The sequence below is a fragment of the Sciurus vulgaris genome (genome assembly GCF_902686455.1).
Source record: "Sciurus vulgaris genome assembly, chromosome: X".
Taxonomy (NCBI): domain Eukaryota; kingdom Metazoa; phylum Chordata; class Mammalia; order Rodentia; family Sciuridae; genus Sciurus; species Sciurus vulgaris.
Genome location: NC_136471.1, coordinates 18,395,599 through 18,415,074, shown reverse-complemented (window position 1 = coordinate 18,415,074; position 19,476 = coordinate 18,395,599). Strand labels below are relative to the sequence as shown.

The window sequence follows — 19,476 nt, the reverse complement described above, 5'->3', positions numbered from 1 at the left end:
TTTTATTTAAAACATGCACATTCCTTGCTGCTGAAGCTCTTTATCTGAGCTTGAACATGACACTTTAATTTTTACTTTTATGGTACTTGGGACTGAACTCAGGGTCACTTTATCACTGAGCCCTTTTTTTATTTATATTTTATTTTGAGGCAGGGTCTCACTAAATTGCCAAGACTGGCCTTGAATTTTCAAACCTCCAGAGTAGCTGGGATTACAGGTGGGTCCCTGTGACTGCCCCCACCCCACCCTCCTTTCCCCGTGATGTAGGGGATGGAAACCAGATCCTGGTACAAAGCAGGCAATGACTGAGCTACATTCCCAGCCCTGGTTTGAAAATGAAATGTTATAGACTTTTTAACTCACAGTACTATCTATATACCCAGTAGGAAATAATTAAATTTAGTAATGAACTTAAGTTTTGAACTTAAAACTGTACAAGATTCTTATGAAAGCAAAAATATTAAACAAGAAAAAGGGGGCATTCATTTTTTCCATATTTTTGATTAATTCATGTTATATTTCCTCTGGAACTATTCTGAAAATTATTGAAATTCAGAAAGTTATATTTTTATTTGCTTTTTTCCATGTTTAAAACATGTAGCTTTAAAAAAATACTGGAGCTTTCAACTCCACCTTACTAGCAAAAAACTTGAGCCCCATTTAGCAAAGAATCTCTCCATCTGCTGGTTTATTTTGGAACAGCTATGAAACTGAACCATACTAATTCCATTAACTTCCTGCGACAAAATATAATAATAGCAATAATCAGTTTCATTTTCAAGTATTATTTCTACTAATTGCCTGAATATGTTCCTAGATTGTAAATAACTTCTTGCAAGATTAAAGACCACTTATAAAAGAAAACTTATTCACCAAACTTAAATATTGTCACCATATGAAGATCTATTTTCCATAGCACATCATCTTTAATCTTAAGTTGTCTCAAATATAATACTTTTTGAATCTGTGTGTGATACTATGACTGGACAGATTTCACTAAACCCTAAGTATCAGTTCCCTCATTATTAGGAGAGTTGATTTGGTCATTGGCCATGAAGGTGATCTGCACAAAGAACTACTTATCAATTGCTTTTTTAAATAAATTTTTTAGTTGTAGATGGACACAATACCTTTATTTTATTTATTATTTTATTTATTTACTTTTTATGTGATGCTGAGGATCAAACCTAGTGCCTCACATTTGCTAGGCAAACACTCTACCACTGAGCTACAACCCCAGCCCTTAATCAATTGTTTTTTTTTTTGGGTGCTAGGGATCGAACCCAGGGCCTTGTGCTTACAAGGCAAGCACTCTACCAACTGAGCTATCTCCCCCAGCTCCCATTTGTTTTTTTTTTTTTTTAAATCAATTGTTTTTTAAAAGCCATTATGAAAATTCTTTAAAATGCCTTCTGATATTTGCAATCACAAGATCACATCCCCAGGAATAATGGCTGACACCTGCTAAATTTGCCTTTGTTTAAAAAATGATGAGCTGGGGCTGGTGGTTGAGGCAAGAGGTTCATGAGTTCAAGGTCAATCTCAGTAACTCAGCAAGGGACTAAGCACCTTAGCAAGACTCCGTCTCTAAATAAAATACAAAAAAGGGCTGGGGATATGGCTCAGTGGTAAGTGTCCCTGGGTTCAATCCTAGGTACCAAAGAAATTCAAAAAATTAAAAAGATGCCTTCGGGTGCCTTCTACAAGCACCTAAAATTAGTATTGATTAAGGTCACTTTAGTGCTTTGTGATTGAAAATAAGGTAATTATAGACTTGAATATAGGGCAATTGTTGCTTTGTTGAGGAATAATATGATGTGATGAGGGGGGTGGATCTCACCTTACATCTGAGCATCCAGTATGTTTAGATATATTTGCTATGACATTATCGTATTTCCACAATGTAACAATTATGCATCTCTTTTACATTCAGATCACTGAGAGGCAATATTTTTGGAATATATCATAAATACCTGAATATAATTCAGATTAGCAGTGTAAGAAAATATACAGTATCAAATAGCTAATTTACAAAACTTAGCCTCAATAAAGCATACAGTGGGAATACTTGACATTTCTTTAGAAAAAAAGGAGAGCAATGCTGTAAGCTCATTTCAGACAAGAATTCTAGTTTTTAATTTAGGTGTGGTTAAGTTTAAAACTAGAAATTAGGAGGGGTGGAGGGGAAGGAAAAAAATAACAGAATGAATCAAACATCATTACCCTATGTAAATGTATGATTACGCAAATGGTATGCTGTTACTTCATGTACAAACAGAAACAACATGTATCCCATTTGTTTACAATAAAAATAAATTTAAAAAAAACTAGAAATTAGATGTATCCCTTCCTCTCCCCAGGTTTGAGGTATAATTGCCAAATAAAATTGTGTATATTAAAGGTATGCAATCTGATGATTTGACATACGTACTTATTGGGAAGTAAGGCAGTTAGTAAGCCAATTGAGTCACTTACGTTTATTACCTCACCTATTTACCGTTTGTGTGTTTTTAAGAACATGTATGATCTATCAAAATGTATAAATGCATTCTATTGTCATGTACAATTAGAACACATAAAAATTACAAAACTTAAAAAAGAAAAAGATCTACTCTCTTAACAGTAGTCAAGTATATATACAGTACTGTCCACCACTGTCACCATGCTGCTACATACCTTTCCTTTTAAGAGGACCAAGAACACTGGGCCTAATGCACTTGACTGGACTCTGACTCCTCCTGCTTTAATGAATAAACAAACAATAACGTAAAGTTTTTCTAAGAAATTCAAGATAAACAGCATTATAGCCCATCAAATAAGTAAAATTGGCAGTCATATAGGTAGAAATGGAAAGTGCTTTTTTGTCACTAGATTGAATAACAGAAATGTCAATACATGATTTGATCCAGGACATGCAGTCTGGATTAAAAGCATTTTAAGCTATTTTTAAAAAAATCATTCCATAGGACAAAAACAGCTTAAGGAAAAAAGAAACATAATTAAAAAGTTGTTTGAATTTCGACTGACTTGTTTGTGTGTGGGAGCCTCACACATGCTCAGCCAGCACTCTATCACTGAGCCATATCCTCAATTTTTTTTTTTTGCTATGCTGGGGATTGAACCCAGGGCCTTGTGCTTGCAAGGCAAGCACTCTACCAACTGAGCTATATCCCCAGCCCCTCCTCAGCTCTTTTTTGAGACAGGATCTTGCTAAGTTGCCCAGACTGGCCTGGAACTTGCGATCCTCCTGTTATGGAGAGCTCTGTCCCTTTTCCAGAGGCCAATTCAATAATGAGGACAGGGTTCTGAGAAAAAGGGAAAAGATTTTATTGTGTTGCTAGAAAAGGAGAAGCACAGAAAATTCTTGTCCAGAGGCTGTGGTTCTGCCCATCAGGAAGAACAGAGGGTTTTTAAAGATTCATTCCAGGTATTCCCTGTGGGGGACTGTGATTCACTTGTTAATTTGGGAGCTAGTCATTCCTTAGATATTCAGGGGCTATCCCAGAATACTGAATTACTTGGTTCCTGTGGTGGGTGTGTGCTCAAACACAGACAACTGGGCCCAGGATGGGGGAAAAAAAAGTCTTGCTCTCCAACCCCAGGTAAGGAAGGGAAAGGAAGAAGAGGAAAAGAAAAACATGGTTGGGGGTGGGGGGACACCTGGAATCCTGTAATGGGAAGGCTGAGTTCAAAGCCAGCCTCAGCAACTTAGGGAGGCCTTAAACAATTCATCAAGACCCTGTCTCTAAATAAAATACAAAAAGGGCTGGGAATGTGGCCCAGTGGGTGAGCGCCCCTGGGTTCAATCCCCGGTACAGGAAGGAAGGAAGAAAAATATGTCCATTTTAAAATAAGCCTCAGTGGCAGAGCAGCAAGGGCTCTATATAAAGCGTAAGGTGGATTACTATTACGTTCCTGCCTCATTAGCCTCCTGAGTAGCCGGAATTATATAGGTGTGTGCCACTACTGATCTATAATCTTAATTTTTTTGTTGTTAAAAAGGTTGAATTAAAAGATGAGGAGCAATATTGGCCAAGTTACAGTGTTATACTGTGCGCATGTATGAATATGTAACAATAAATCCCATCATTAGGTACAACTGTAATGCATCAATAAAAAGATACAGAAAAAAGTTTATAAAGGAAAAAAATAAAGGTGAATTATGCGTGTGTGTGTGTGTGTGTGTGTCTCTTCTGAATACAAACCAGTACAGGTATCAAAAAATAGACCCTGGTAAAATGTTAGTGGCAGAATAACAAGGGTGGGTGGGCTTACGGGTATTCACTGTGAAATTCTTTCAGTTTTGCTACATGCTAGAAAATTTCTACAATAAAATATGGGGGAGAAATTTCATTTGAGAGACAAATGCAATGAGTGGCACTTTAAGCACATTTAAAATTCAAGTTCACTTACCTGGAAAACCGTCTTGGATTAGGAACAGGACTTGGCGGCAACCCGCTGCTACTCACAAACATTTGTAAGGATGGTGAAAAGCATTGCTAGAAAAATACATTTAATATTAAAATATTTCTAGTGTTCCACTTTTCAAAAAGTTCTTTTGAAAATAACAGAAACAATGTCCTCAGAACTGCTTAGCTGTCTACATGTGATATAGATATATATATATATATGTGTATATATATATGTACATTTTTTGAAATTGCTATCAAAGGTTTTCACTAATTTTCCCCTGAAGCCATTAGATACTTTAAAAGTGAGGTGATTTGTATACATATGTTTAGAGAGTAAACACTGCGTAAAAGAGATCTCGTCAATGATCCTACCTTTCCAAATCCTCGGGTGGGTGAAGGTGCTGGAGAAACTGGAGTGAAGTCAATTCTCTTAGGAGAATATAATTTCTCCGACTTGTCAAAATCACTATCACTCTGTGAACATAAAGTGTTATCTCCTCATAACAATTCAGCACATTACAGCTTTTATTTACTTCTATAACACGACTACATTTTAAGAGTAGAAATGTATGGATTACAATATTACTCTGCTGGATCAGCAACAAGAAATCGATTTGGAAACAGAAAAGAACAGAAGTATATGAAAAACTTAATAAAGTCAGTGAACAACATATAAAGGTTTCTTTGTTTTTTGTTTTGTTTTGTTTTGTTTTGTTTTAGTACCAGGGATTGAAACCAAGGGCACTTAAACACTAAGCCACATCCCTAGCCTTTTTATTTTTTATTTTGAGACCGGGTCTCACAGAGTTGCTTATGGCCTGGCTAAGTTGCTGAGGCTGGCTTTGAACCTGTGATCCTCCTGCTTCAGCCTCAGGAGTTGATGGGAATACAGGAATGTGCCACCACACCTAGCAAGATTCTAAAAAAATGAAACAAACAAACATGGGAAAACTTTACCAGGCTCAAGCTCTCATCCCATGACTGGCTTATCTGCATTGCAGTTTGTACTTCCCTAAAACAAACAAAGCAAAGCCATTAGTGTTTAGAAACAAGACATATTAGGGTACATCCTGCTCTTTCAAAACACTAACCTTTCATGTGCAGTTTCTCTATTCATCATATCCAGGCCTTCTTCCTACAAGGACAAACATGTACAAAAAATAGAATTTTCATCCACACAGTTCTCTATTTCGAATAAAATCAAAAGACTTCTCTACATCATTTGACATAATCACAGGGGAGCAGAACTAACATTCTAAAAGTGTCAACCATGCCACATGTCTATTTTATCTACACACTTGGAAAAATTTTAATCTGTCTCCAACTACCCAGAGTTGCATCCTGGCCCATTTTTAATATTTAAGTCTTTTTTTTGAACTGGGGATTGAACCCAGGGGTGCTTAACCACTGAGTCACATCCCCAGTCCTTTTTATTTTGAGACAGGGTCTCGCTGAATTGCTTAGGGCCTCGCTAAGTTACTGAGGCTGGCTTTGAACTTGCGATCCTCCTGCCTCAGCCTCCCGAGTCGCTGGGATTACAGACGTGTGCCACCGCGCCCGGCTAATATTTAAGTCTTGAAAATCAAAATCAAAATGTAAAATTCAAAAAACTTCAGATCTGAGCTAGTAAGTAAAATTTACCCTTTTGATTTGAAGCAGTCTGCTACTAGGAATACGATTAGGTGAGGATGACAGCAACTGGAAAGAAAAAGTAAACATTTACTATTTTCTGAATCACAAAGCGGCAGTCTGCTGTCATTACTGGTGTACCAACCTCTTCCTAGATAATTTTTTCATATTCTTCTTAGAAATTCAGCTCTAATAAATCCTGAACATTAATGCACTAGAGTACACTCAGTCTTTAGAAAGTACACCAGGTGTCCAACCTCAAAGCACCATCTGTTGCTAGACAGGCACTGACTTTAGCACTTTTCCCAAACGAATGTGGAACTGTATAAATGCAGGGGGAAAACACTCTTGACCATGGTAATATCCATTACCCCCCTTATCTAAAATAAGGAACAAATGAAAAGGGAAAAAACAATGTTATTGATTGTTATTACCAATGTACATACAGAGAAAGACAGGTTAAGAAGCACAGTGTAATAGTGTGTCTATGATCAATGTTCTCAAAAATATTTTAAAACTGTGACAAGATTTTGCTTCCATGATCTAAATCAACTCTAAGATTTCATCAATAATGCTACCACCACAAACCTTACCACTTAAAGAAAAAGCATTGTGGAAATGCAAGGTGTATCTTTAAAATAACTGTTGCTTTCCCTTAGATTGTCTCCTTTTTAATAACACAAAGCTAAAATAATTTAGGGGCCAAATTATGATCCTTCAAAATAATTGTAATCTGGTCACAAAATATCAGATATAATTCATATCAACAGATCTTACATGATTTTAATAGCCACAAGGTAAACAACTGTAATTCATTCCTTAAGAAATCCAAGTGAATTTTAACATTGTAAAACCAAATAAAACAATTATCCTGCTTAAGAGGTCCTATGCCATTAAAACTTTCTTGAATAGGAAGGTAGTGAGTGGTATAAAACGGTTGTTTTAGGCAAAAGCTAATTCAAGTAAAATTTTCAAATATTATCCACTAAAATATGATTTTACCTCAAAAGATATCCCTTCATTACCATACCTTTCTTTTTTCTCTCCTAGGTTTTGAAAAGAGAAAAACTTCACCAGTGAAATCCTTTTTAAAAGTTCTTTTTTACCTGTTATGAAAGTAATATGTATTTACTGATGAGCACTTAATAAGGTCATCTGAAAAATGCAAAGCTACTAGGCAAACAGATAAGGCAGGGAGACTCTGACGGGCAACCATGTAAGACCACACACATGCCAGTCAGAACCAAAGAAAGTCAGGATGAGGCTGGCTACAACCCATGGGCCAAAGTCAGAAATGTAGATGCTACATCGACATAACAAACAACCTGTTGATTTTAGACAAAACCAGAAAGTGGCCCAGAAATTGAACAGCAAAACGGTGTCCAGAATCAGAAACAAGAGTAATGGATCAGCTGGAAAAAAAAAAAAAAAAGGCAAGAGTTTCAAGGGCAGGCTGGCTAATGATGTGAGGTACAGCAAAGAGCTCACTCAGGTGGGGTAAGGAATGAGTCTCCGGACATTGGCAAGTAAGTGGGCATTGGTGATATTTTCAAGGAGAGTTTTTTAACAGAGCTGTGGTAGGAGTATTAAGATTACAAGAGGGAAGAAATCAGGAGACAAGGGATTACAGGCAGCTGAATGTTGATTATGCTTCGAAAAGGAGCCCAGGGAAAGAAAGGAGAACTACGAAAAAGAAAAGAGTTGGTTTTCCCTGTATTAGATGTGAGTTGGGAGAAGAAGGTGGGAGGAAAAGTCAGAGAAGAGACTGAAGGTAGAAGACAGAGGCGATAATAGTCAAGGGACAGGAGAGTCAGAAAATGTATGAACCATCAGGGAGAAGCATCCTAAGTGAAGGTAAAGGCATCTTAGAAGGTTGATGTTTCTACAAGACTCGTGGCTGTCTTCTCTGTGAAGAAAGAAAGATCATCAGTTGGAAGTGAAAGAGGTGAGACAGGAAGCGAGCAGTCTAAAATCAAAGACTTAGAATATGGCTTTGGAGAACAGCAGGGAGCCAGTGGCACCTCGAACCCCACATGTCCCCAAGGAAATCCATCTTCATTCCCCTAGAAATTCCAATCCTTTCAATTTCTCTACTCCTCAAGCCAACACCATTCCCACGGTCACCAAGAAATAATCTCTGTCACTTGGAATCCTCCTTCCTGCCCTTACATCTAGTCAGTTGGCAAAATCATTAAGATCCTATTTTCCCCAGCTCTTTCACTATCCTTTTCATTTCATTTGCCAACATTTCACTCTTTGCAGGTTACTAAGGGACACAGAGAGGTACATTAAAATTTACAGAGTAGTGTCCTTTCCGGTGCCCTTTTTTTTGGTACTGGAGATTGAACTCAAGGGCACTCAACCACTGAGACACACCCCACCCATTTTTGTATTTTATTTAGAGACAGGGTCTCACTGAGTTACTTAAGGTCTCCCTAGGTTGCTGAGGCTGACTTTGAACTCAAGATCCTCCTTTTCTCAGCCTCCTGAGCCACTGGGATTACAGGTGTGTGCCACCACGCCTGGTTCCTGTGCCCTTTTAAGGTTGACTCAGTGCTTTAAGAGGCTAACACAAAAGAGTAAAAAAATCTCCATAAAACCCAGAGAAGAGGGTTGGGGTTGTGTCTCAGTGGTAGAGTGCTTGCCTGGCATGTGTGGGGCACTGAGTCCGATTCTCAGCACCACATATAAATAAATAAATGAATAAATAAATAAATAAACAAATAAAATAAAGGTCCATCAACAACTAAAAGTAAATATTAAAAAAAAATCCCAGAGAAGAGATCGCAAAACTCCTCTTTGGATCCTGTCTGGAGTTACAGCTGGAATTAAAAAAAAAAGGTTTTACAGTATAATGTATACAGTGTAATTAGTATCATGATACCTGAGGAAGCCTGTGCAAAGGAGATATGAGTGGGTTCTGAAGAACCAGAAAGCTAGAGAGGAGGATGGGGTTAAGGGTGGCAAATTGATCAAGCAAGAGCAGTGAATCATCAGGATTCCTTCACAAAATAAGGTATTTTAGGGCAGCCAGAGCAAAGGGTGTTTGTCAGACAGTGTGAGAGATGAGCCTAGACCAGAACTGTTATGAATCTGCACATCTTACAAAAGAGGTAAGTGAAGTGGACAGAGGCAGATTCATTTTCCCCTTCTTTTCTATGCTACTCTTATCAGGAGCACAGCTGTATAACACGTAAAAATATTTCTCCAGTAGCCAGCAAAAATACTTAAATTTTCTAGTATCCTCAGGGAAGGAGGCAAAGCAAACCAAATCTCTAAATAGCTAACATCTTTAAGTATTTTTAGGCATCTCAGCTGGAAATCTCTCTAAAATGTGTTATATTTCCCCCTTTCTTAAACAGAGTATGCCAAATGAAACAACACTGAAAGATCTCTGCTCCAATCCCAGCTCTGCCACTTACTATTGTGCGACTGTAATCAAGTCACTTAGATCGTCTGAGTCTTAGCTGCTGCTGCTTTTAATTGGGAGAAGTATCTTTTGCTCTGCCTACTTCATAGGGGTTGTTATGAGAATTAAATGCCTGAAGGTTCCCTGTAATGTATATAATATCATACAAATATAGGTGTTACTGGAATTTGAGAAAAGGCTAATGACCCAGGGAGCCTTAAGAACATCACTATACTGCTCCATACCAGTGACACCCTCAGAGTATCAACAGCTCTTAGTCCTTCTGCCAAGTCCAAAACTATTTTTTTTTTACAATTTTTGTTCTTCAGTTTTTCCCTTTCCTTCCTCACTAGCAGCTATTAGTATGCCTTTAACTCAAATGTAACTCTTCTGATTTGCTGCTTCTCACGCGCTACTGGGTTGGAAGCTTATTATAATTGTGCATAAATTTTAAATGATTCAGAGGTCAGAAAGGCTCTCCTATAAATAAACCGATGAACCTTTGTGCACAGACTGGAAATCTAGTTCAGCCATTTAGAGGTCTGTGTGCTTACATCTCAGATGTCTTCCAGAGCATTGAAGCTGATGGATGAGTGAGTCCATATGTGAAGTGTTACTATACAAAAACCTCGTAATTTCTACTGGCCCAACCATCTAATAAGGTGATCTCCAACACAACAGCTCTGGCCATAGAGAACAATCACAGTCAGCATCATCCAACAGATGAGTATCAGAAACACACTGAGTAAGTGATTTTTACATCCTAGGACAAATAAAGACCACTGTTCTCAGCTATAATTAGAAGTTAATCCTGACATCTCACAACTGTGATGAAAGTAGTGATAAATAATGATGAACAAATTTTTAAAATACAAAGTCCACAGCAAAGAAAAAAAATTAAGTCTCCTTTTTGTACCAAAGCTGAATGGCCATAGCAAATGTAGTAAACAAGACAGTTAAAATAAATTTCTAAAAACAATTGTGTATGGCACAGAATTTCCAGGAAGAACTATATTTGGAAGTATTTTCTCCAATCCAAATCACTTCAGATACTTACTTTGATACTTACCAAGCTGTGACGGCTCATAATTGTTGTACTATTCCTCCGAGTTCTAAATGTGTAAGGTTGGAAAACCTGTGAAAGGTCACTGCAAAGTAAAAATAAAACAATTAACGTCTTCTAAGGAAAGAGCTTCCAAATATGTTAGCATCAATTCCGTAGTTCACAGTGAAATCTTCAATGGTTCCTTCCCTACAGAGGATCCTACGTCCTGGCAGAGCTGACTGACTGGTGTGCTGGGGATGATAGGTTTGCCAGGATACTGATCTCCTTGGTGGTTGGGGGGCAGCTCTGAGCAGTGTGGGGCGGAGCTCCAGACTGGTTCATTCCAGTTGCTTCTGGTCAGAGCTACACCCCCAAACAGGTCCCCCCTCAGATGGAAAAAGCTAATCTGTTTAATCCCAGAGGACCATGAATATTACCATTTTTTGTGTGTGCCATGAGCCCTGTTCTACAAGGAAAGTCATATCAGCACATCTCCCATGACCACCCAAAGCAAGTGTCCTACCTCAGAATTGACATTCAAATAAACGTACCTGTACTTTTTTTTTTTTTTTGCCTCAAATGCTCTCCTTCCTACCACCATCTTTCAGAATCCTTCCTCTCCTTCCACACCCACCTCAAACACCATGCCTTCACGCAAGCAGGGCACATTCTCTCATCATTCCACAAACCTAGTGCAATCATTACCTCCTTTGAACCCAAAGAACACACTAGGAGATGACATGCTTTTTTTTTTTTAATTTTTTAGATGTTGATACACCTTTATTTTATTCATTTATTTATATGCAGTGCTGAGAATTGAACCCAGTGCCTCACACATGCTAGGCAAGTGCTCTGCCACTGAGCCACAACCCCAGTCCCATGACATGCTTCTTGACACCCATGTTATCTTTCTTCTTTCTGTCTTTTCTTTTTGAAGGAGGGTCTGTTTCCCAGGCTGGTCTTGAACTCCTGGGCTCACACACCACCATGCCCAGTGAAACTTCTTCTTCTTTTTTTTTTTTTTTTTCCTGCAATGCCAGGGATCAACCCTGGGCCTTAGATATGTTAGACGAATGCACTACTGCTGGGCTACACCCCCAGCACTGGACGCAAGCTAAGCAGATCTCGCTATACCTCCCAGCCCCTACTTTACCTTTCATTAAAGGGTTAGCCAGTCCGGGTTGTGCACATCTGGAATCCCAGTGACCAGGGAGGCTGAGGCAGGAGGAGCCCAAGTTCAAGCCCTGCCAGCCTGGGAAAGGTAGTGAGACCCTGTCTCAAAATAAACTAAAAAGGGCTGGGGATGTAGTCAGTGGTAGAGTGCTTGCCTAGTATGTGTGGAAGCCCTGAGTTCAATCCCTAGTATGGACCCCCCTCCCAAAAGAAAAATGTCTGGTATCTTAAACCTCTTGGTACACAGGTACTTTATTCATTTTTGTATAATATCCCTGTAGTGCCTAGCGGAGTGCTATGCCCACATGAGTTCAAGAAGGATTTTCAGAACTGGACTGAGCTTCAAAAGACCACTGAGAATGCCTACTTCTACTCTTCTAATTTTTAAGTGAGAAAATACTCAGAAAGGTTAAGTGACTCATTCATGAGCATGGCTAGTTAGTAAAAATTGGGACCAGGCCTGGTCTCCTCCTTACCTCTTCTTTTATCATATCACATGCTACCTTTCAAGTACTTAAATTGTCATTCACAAAATAGTGTTTTTTTCCCTACAATTGTCTAAATGCAGGTCAGTAGGATGCCCCAAGTTCCTAGCAATTGCTTGCTCACCAGATTTCAAAAGACAACCAAAAATGAAATCAGTTTATTCTTAAAAGTATAAAATAAAAAGTCATTCCATCATTCCCTCAGTTTCAAAATCATATTTAATGAAAGAAAAACATAAACCTATTTCCCCCTCAAAATACAGATGTCATAATCCCTTCAATACACAATGATTACCCCTTTCTTTGCCCTCACTGTGCTTGATTAATGTTTCTGGCTAATTGTACTCCCATCCCCTTTTTTGGACCAATGCCATTTTTCGACAGGATCTCACAAATTGGCTCTCTACCTAAGATGAATTGTCTACTTATAAAAGTGAAATGCAATAGGCTCAGGAGGTGAGCCAACCTAACCTTCACTATCACAAGATTCTACTTTAAAAATAGACCTTCTGGTGTCTTATTTTTTAAAAAAAAGGCACAAGAGCACAAGACCCTACCACTAAAATTAAAGGGTCAATTCTCTCCATAATTTTCTCAAACCTGTATTCTCACTAATCTAAGCTACTGTCAACCCTCCTTTTTTAAATTTACTGAAATGCATTTCTGGCAGTTTTAGAATCTAAGAACATTTCAACAAATCCAAATCACTTACTATGACGTGAATACACCATTTAATTACAAGTTATTAGATAAACTGTGATTTATTGAAGCAAACCTCTGTTAATGCCAGGGTTCCTAAACCAAGCTTAGAAATAGCAGCTCTTAAGAGACAGGTGTCAAGTTGCAAGCCTAGTTCCAGGGGCTTCAGTCTGACTTTCCCTGGTGTAAATTAGCCAGGGCAAGCAACCTTTCAGAAGCTTTCTGTGGTTCCTTCTAGGGTGGGACAACATGACCCCCAGGTGCGGGGGGGTGGGGTGGCTGTTTTTCCCACAAGGCCCAGAGTCTGAGGTCAAACTTTCACTCCACCTTGGGACTCAAGTCACAGTAAAGCAAACAAGTCCCCAACCCCTCTGTTTGGAGAGCTCAAATGAGCTCGAACTTGTACTTTAGGGAAGGAAGACTGTTTGCACGGGGTCAAGAAGCCTCTGAACCCCATATACCATCCTCCCCAGTCCTGCTCACCTGAGCCCATGGATCAGGGGAGCACTGTTGGATCTCCTCAGGGTGCCCCCATGAGATGTGCCAGGCTCAAAGTCCAGCTCCATTTTCTCCTGAGCCATGTCGGAGACTTGCAGGCAGGCACAGCGGGCAGTGCTCAGCTCCTGGTGCTTAGCTATGGGCTCCCAAGACTCACTGCAGGACTGAGCTGCTGGGGACTGGCAGCTGGGGGCGGGGGCTAAGGGGCGGAGTCTTGGGGGCGGGGGCTGAGGGCGGAGAAAAGTAGGAGAGGAGGAGGGAAGGAGGATGCTGATGAGGAAGGGAGGATGGTGGTGAGGGAGGGGAGAAGGATGGAGAGGTTGTGTTGGAGGGTAAGAGAATGAAGAAAGAGGATGAGGGAAAAGGAGGGATGGAGGAAAGACAGGGATGGAGGAGGAAGGGATGGAAAGAAGCTAGATAGCAATGCAGGACAGGATAAGAGGATCAGGGCAGAAGGGGAGAAAAAAGAGGATGGGGAGGGGAAAATGGGGGAGAGGGAGGATGGGGAAAGGAAGAGGAGGGGGAAGGAGGGGGATGGGGGAGGGGAAGGAAAGGGAGAGTGAGGATGATAGGGGTAAGGGGAAGGAGGGCAAGGGAAAGAGAACAGGGACGGGAAGTAAGGACGAGGTGTGGGAAAGAGGAGAGAGGAAGGAGCACAGAGGGAGAAGAGGAGAGGGAGGAAACTAGGCAGCGGCGGAACTCATGCTGCTATTTTTCCCGCTGAGGACCACCAGCGGGGCTCGGCTACAGGTGCCGCAGCTGCCCGGGCAGCGATAACACCGAGGACCTGATAGTTGCGCAGGGCCCGGCGGGGAGACCTCGGTAGCTCCAGCTCCCCATGCTCGGGGACTTGGTACAGCCCCCCATGCTCCGGACTCAGTCCCGGAGGCTCCTCAGCCCTGAGGTCGATGCTTCGCCCGTCCCTGCCCCCCTCCCGCCTCGAGGACTGGTGGGGGGTCCGATCCCTCTGCCGCCGCCGAGGGGCCTCCTCTTCCTCTCTTGGGTTCTAATGGCCCGGGGGAACCCGTTGGGGCCAAGACCAAAATCTACAACCTGCAGTCTCTTCCGCCTCCCACGCTTCGGAAGCGGGAGCCTCAGCGGGGCCAGTTCTTCCGCGTCCGGGCACCCATCGGGTCCTGCGCACGCGCCCGGTGATCTCTCCAATGGGCCCGCGGGCACGGAGCATGCGTGAGAGCCCCACCCCGCGACCCTCCTTTAAAAGGGAGGAGCATTTCCAGGGGGCCCGGCGCCTTCCTCAATGGCATTGGCCGGGGGACCCTGGCGCCCTATTTCGAAAAGAGCCAATAGTTAGAAGACGCTGGAGCGGCAGCTTTCAGGAGTTTGGACCAATATTCAAGGGAAACAGAAACACGGGATTTCCACGTTATTTAGTCCCCAATTTGTACACTCTGACCTCTGTGATTCCGGCTCGTTTCTTAAATCCCTCGATTTTGTTGGTCTTTGTCTGAAGGGGATGATTTATATTTTAAATCATCCATTTGGATGTACTGGACAGAAAAGAAATGTTTTTTTCTTCTTAAGTCTTACAAAAATCCTAACAATCATAACGTGGAGTGTGTGAGTGCTGGAATTTTTATCACTTTAGCGAACACCTATATAGCACCTACTATGTTCTAGACAGTATTGTAACAGCTGTAGAAATATTTACTCATTTAATCCTCACCAATAGAACAGCTCTGAGAGTGAGAAGGCCATTGCGTTTTGTTAATCATACATGCCTAGAAAATACAGGACACATAATAGTTAATGAAATTCGTTTCAAAATTTAGCAAGAAGTTTTCCCTGACCCTTCATTTCAGTTGTCCCATATTAAACTTGCCACATCCAACTGTCTCTTTATTCTTCAATGTTTATAATCTCTGATTACAATAGGGTGTTTTTGTTGTTGTTTTGTATTGGGGATTGAATCCAGGGGTGCTTAACCACTGAGCTACATCCCCAGGCCTATTTTGTATTTTATTTAGAGATAGGGTCTCACTGAGTTGCGCAGGGCCTTGCTTTTGCTGAGCCTGGCTTTGAACCTGGATCCTCTTGTCTCAGCATCCTGAGCCACTGGGGATTACAGGTGTGTGTCACCGTGCCCGGCTACTACTTGTATTCTTTTATTTTTTTAATTTTTATATATATACATATATATTTTTATTTTTACAGACTGCATTTTGATTCATTCTACACAAATGGGGTACAACTTTTCGTTTCTATGGTTGTGCACAATGCAGATTCATACCAGTCATGTAATCATACATGTACATAGAGGAATGATGTCTGTCTCATTCCACCATTATTCATACCCTCACCCCCTCCTCCCTCTTATTTCCCACTATAGTAATCTAAAGTTCCTTCATTCTTCTCTCACTCCCAAACCCCCACCCCTATTATATATCATCATCCACTCTTGATAATTGCCATTCTGTCTGGTGTGAAATGAAATCTTAGAGTTGTTTTGATTTGCATTTCTCTAATTGCTAGAGATGAACATTTTTTTCATATGTTTGTTATCGATTGTATTTTTTCTTCTGTGAAGTGTCTGTTCAGTTCCTTAGCCCATTTATTGATTGGGTTTTTTTTTTCCTTGGGTATTAAGTTTTTTGAGTTCTTTATATGCCCTGGAGATTAGCACTCTCTCTGAGGTTCGTGTAGTAAAGATTTTCTCCCATTTTGTAGGCTCTCTTTACGCTGTTGATTGTTTCCTTTGGGGAGAAGATTTTAAGTTTGAATCTATCCATTTATTGAGTCTTAATTTTACTTCTTGTACTTTTAAAGCACTTTAAAAAATATTTTTAGTTGTAGATGGACACAATATCTTTATTTTTCTATGTGGTGCTGAGAATTGAACCCAGTGTCTCACAAGCTCTCTACCACTGAGTCACAACCCCAGTCCTTTAAAGCACTTTTGGATCGTTTTCTTTAAATCTCCTTTAATCTGTCGGGTATATTAGAAACAGCAACCTATGTTTTTGAGCAATTAATGTAGCTCTTTAAAATCACAAGGTCTCAGCAATGCCCACCCCCTTTGCTCAAAAAATTATAATAGATTCTTTTGTTCACAATAGCTAGCAAAGAATCATTTGTTGACCATATACAGTCCCTAACTCCTTAAAGTCAGATAATTTAGTTGAATCCCAAACTATCAGGAGCTGCCTAGTGAAGGGGAAGTTCAAGAACATACATGATGAAGGTTGCTACTTAGGCCATCATTTACAGGTTTGATTCACACCATTGTTGCCTATTTAGTTTATTTTGCCTTTTGAATAAATCCTGTGGGAGGTTTGGGGTGTTTTTCTGTGACCTGGGATACAACTTGTATTTCAATTTCTCTTGTGGTAACTGCAGATTGAAATGTAACTTTAAAGTTGCTATGACAACTGGTAAACTAGAGCTGATTATGACATGTTTGTGACATCTTTATAGGTAAGAGGCATTGGGCAGGCGGCAGCAGACTGGGACATACAAAAAGAGGAGTAGCATAAGTTTTAAGGTATAGATCTAAGCAAACCAGGGGTCCGAGGACATGGACTATTGCTATGGAACAGGAAGAGCAGATCATGAAATACAGCCAGGTTAGTTATAGTGATGTGTTTAGGTAGAAATGGGGAGAAGTACACATAACTCCTTTAAATAATGTGTTTTCCATTTTAATGTACAGAATTCTTTCTGGTTCTATAGTACTTGTTCTTTTTTTTTTTTTTTTGCCATACTGGGGATTGAATTCAGGGCCTTGTGCTTGCGAGGCAAACACTCTACCAGCTGAGCTATTTTCCCAGCCCGGTACCTGTTCCTTTTGATATTACAAACTGTGAGTGTGCTATATGAGTCCTGTCTACATCTTCACAGATTTTTGGGTTCCTGACATGTAGCTAGCTCCACTATAATCAGAGACACTTAGTCTATTAATTGCTCTTTGTCATTTTATTATACCTATTCCCTTTGTGTAATTGTAGTTAGATTTTTTTTTAAGTTCACAGGCTTTTATTTTACATTTATTATGCCATGAATTCATAGGGAATAGGTTCCAGCAACTCAGGCTCCTTTCCATTTGTTCTCACAAAATGTGCTTCTCTGGTTGGAGCAGGCTGGTGTTTCAGCTGAACCCAGGTAACTTTCTCTTTGGCTTCCTTCTTTTTCTGATCATTTTCCTTCACATGTTTCAGGAAGCTGTCTGGGCTCTTGGAGTGCTTAATATATTCAAATAGGCACGTTAATTCTCTTGGCAAGAATCTTGCCCTTCACTTGCTTATTCACAACAATGCCAACAGCTTGCTGGGTAACACTGTAGACTCTCCCAGTTTTGCCATGATAACATTTATGGGGCGTTCCTTTTTGAACGGTACCCATGCCCTTAATGTCTACAATATCACCTTTCTTGTAGATACACGTATATGTGGCCAAAGGAACAACTCCGTGTTTTCTAAAAGGCCTAGAGAACATATATCGGGTTCCTCTCCTCTTTCCCTTTGTGTTTGTCATTTTGGCGAGTTACTGGAAGATGGCGGTTCCCGCCAAAAGGAAAGGATTGTAGTTAGATTTTTATAAATTAGATATCTGTAATGCTTAGGCATATGAAATGTTGCCTCTCAAAATATATTCATTAAATCTTATTAACAAACTGTGAAGAGTAAAATGAACAGAAGAATGGAGATAAGAGCCACTTGTTCACAACATACTGCATACTTTTTTTCTGTTATTCAGACAGTTTGGTTTTGACTTTCTGTTTCTCTTTAACCACTACCTTTTGCCATCACTCTGAATTTACTCAGTTTTAGCCACCATCTTTTGTAAATTTTCCAGGTACCCTAGGAATTTTAACAGTGGCTTTCTTATCTTGATGGTAGTCTGGACTCTACTGCTACCTAATGATGCCATTCATCTCTTTGGAATTTTATGACCTGTAAAATAGAAATAGTTTATCTGATTTATGCTATGAATGACAGGTTATTTAAACCTGTATTTATCCATAAACTAATTTAATAAATATTTATGAAGTGCTTACGAGTGATTACAGGAGTACAGAAATATTCAGGGGTGCCTCATCTGTCTTTTTAGTTAAACAGAAGGGCAGAGGAATCTTGTCTTTGTCATTTAGATGTTATTCAAGTAACCCCTTTGGGCTTTGGTTTCCTCCTTTGAAAAATGGGCATTGTGATGGTGTCTACCTCACAGAATTATTGATTAAGTATGATCACATATTTAACATGATTAGGACAGCATCAGACACATAAGTGCCCAATAAATGGTAGCTATTATTAACCTGTCTTCTTACATCAGGGATGGAAAGCCCGAATAATCCTCATGTCATTTGGGATTTAGGTAATCTAATTCTGTGTAATATGATGAAACATTTTTTATTCCATTTCCAGAATGAATGAAGAATAAGTGATTATTATTTTACATGTCACAACTTGTCATGAACTGTCTCAAGATAATGGCATTACTTTAGGTTCACTACTGATTACCTGAGCAGGATTGATGATTGAACCAATTGATATAAGTATATGAAAACATTTGGTAATGTGAAAAGTGCTACATCAATATTAGGACTAATTAATAACTGTCATTTCACTGGGTTCATTTTACCTTCTCTGCCACAACTCTATATGATTCCTAAAATGTGTGGTTTCATAATATTAGTGTGGAGTTAAGATTTCAGTACTCAAGGTGACTCATTAACTGGTGTTAAAATTCAAAAGCAGTATTTTTTAGAAGTTATGAGCCATGGAAGTATTGTTAGAATATGTATAGCGTCCAATACTACCTGAAATGGAAAGACTGATTCGAATGGATTCAGAGATATGTTTGAAGAAAATAAGCTTTCCTGCTTTAACTCAAATCTTTGTAAATTAGTTGAGGACTTTTTCATTGATGACTAGTTATGGGAAGGTAGAATTTATCCCACATGAAAACACACACGTTACAATTATAGTAAAAAGGAAACCACAATAAAAACTTGATTCTGCACGACTGCAGAACCAATCTGCACAATAGATTCAATTAGGTAGTCGTTTTACTGATTTACTACACACTTAGTTGTTTTTCTTTTCAAACTTTAGCTTTTTTAAGACTCCAAAGGTGTAGTGTGTCTGCTGCCACAGGACAGAAAGCATCTGT

At 39.7% G+C, this 19,476-nt stretch overlaps 1 protein-coding gene and 1 pseudogene across 25 annotated transcripts in view; both read right to left on the bottom strand.

Annotated features, from left to right (window-relative positions):
* The window catches only part of PABIR2 (PABIR family member 2), a 228,536-nt gene extending 214,040 nt beyond the window's left edge, over nt 1–14,496 (bottom strand). For 10 of the 24 annotated variants that reach the window (XR_013761205.1, XR_013761206.1, XM_079124626.1 and 7 more), the window contains exons 1-8: nt 13,336–14,496; nt 10,508–10,598; nt 6,054–6,110; nt 5,504–5,547; nt 5,370–5,424; nt 4,785–4,886; nt 4,414–4,499; nt 2,677–2,741 (exon numbers count right to left, since the gene is read on the bottom strand). Coding sequence is in view for 22 of the 24 variants with exons in the window: in XM_079124626.1 (XP_078980752.1) it covers nt 2,677–2,741; nt 4,414–4,499; nt 4,785–4,886; nt 5,370–5,424; nt 5,504–5,547; nt 6,054–6,110; nt 10,508–10,598; nt 13,336–13,433 (598 nt within the window). In the remaining 2 variants the exon portion in view is untranslated. The remainder of the gene's footprint in view (nt 1–2,676; nt 2,742–4,413; nt 4,500–4,784; nt 4,887–5,369; nt 5,425–5,503; nt 5,548–6,053; nt 6,111–10,507; nt 10,599–13,335) is intronic. The other 14 variants (XM_079124619.1, XM_079124631.1, XM_079124616.1 and 11 more) reach the window with 6 other exon arrangements.
* Nucleotides 14,497–17,344: 2,848 nt separating this feature from the next.
* On the bottom strand, nt 17,345–17,838 carry LOC306651382 (large ribosomal subunit protein eL21-like; annotated as a pseudogene). Its single transcript has one exon. The product of its transcript is annotated as a large ribosomal subunit protein eL21-like (transcript).
* Between the last annotated feature and the right edge of the window lie 1,638 nt (nt 17,839–19,476).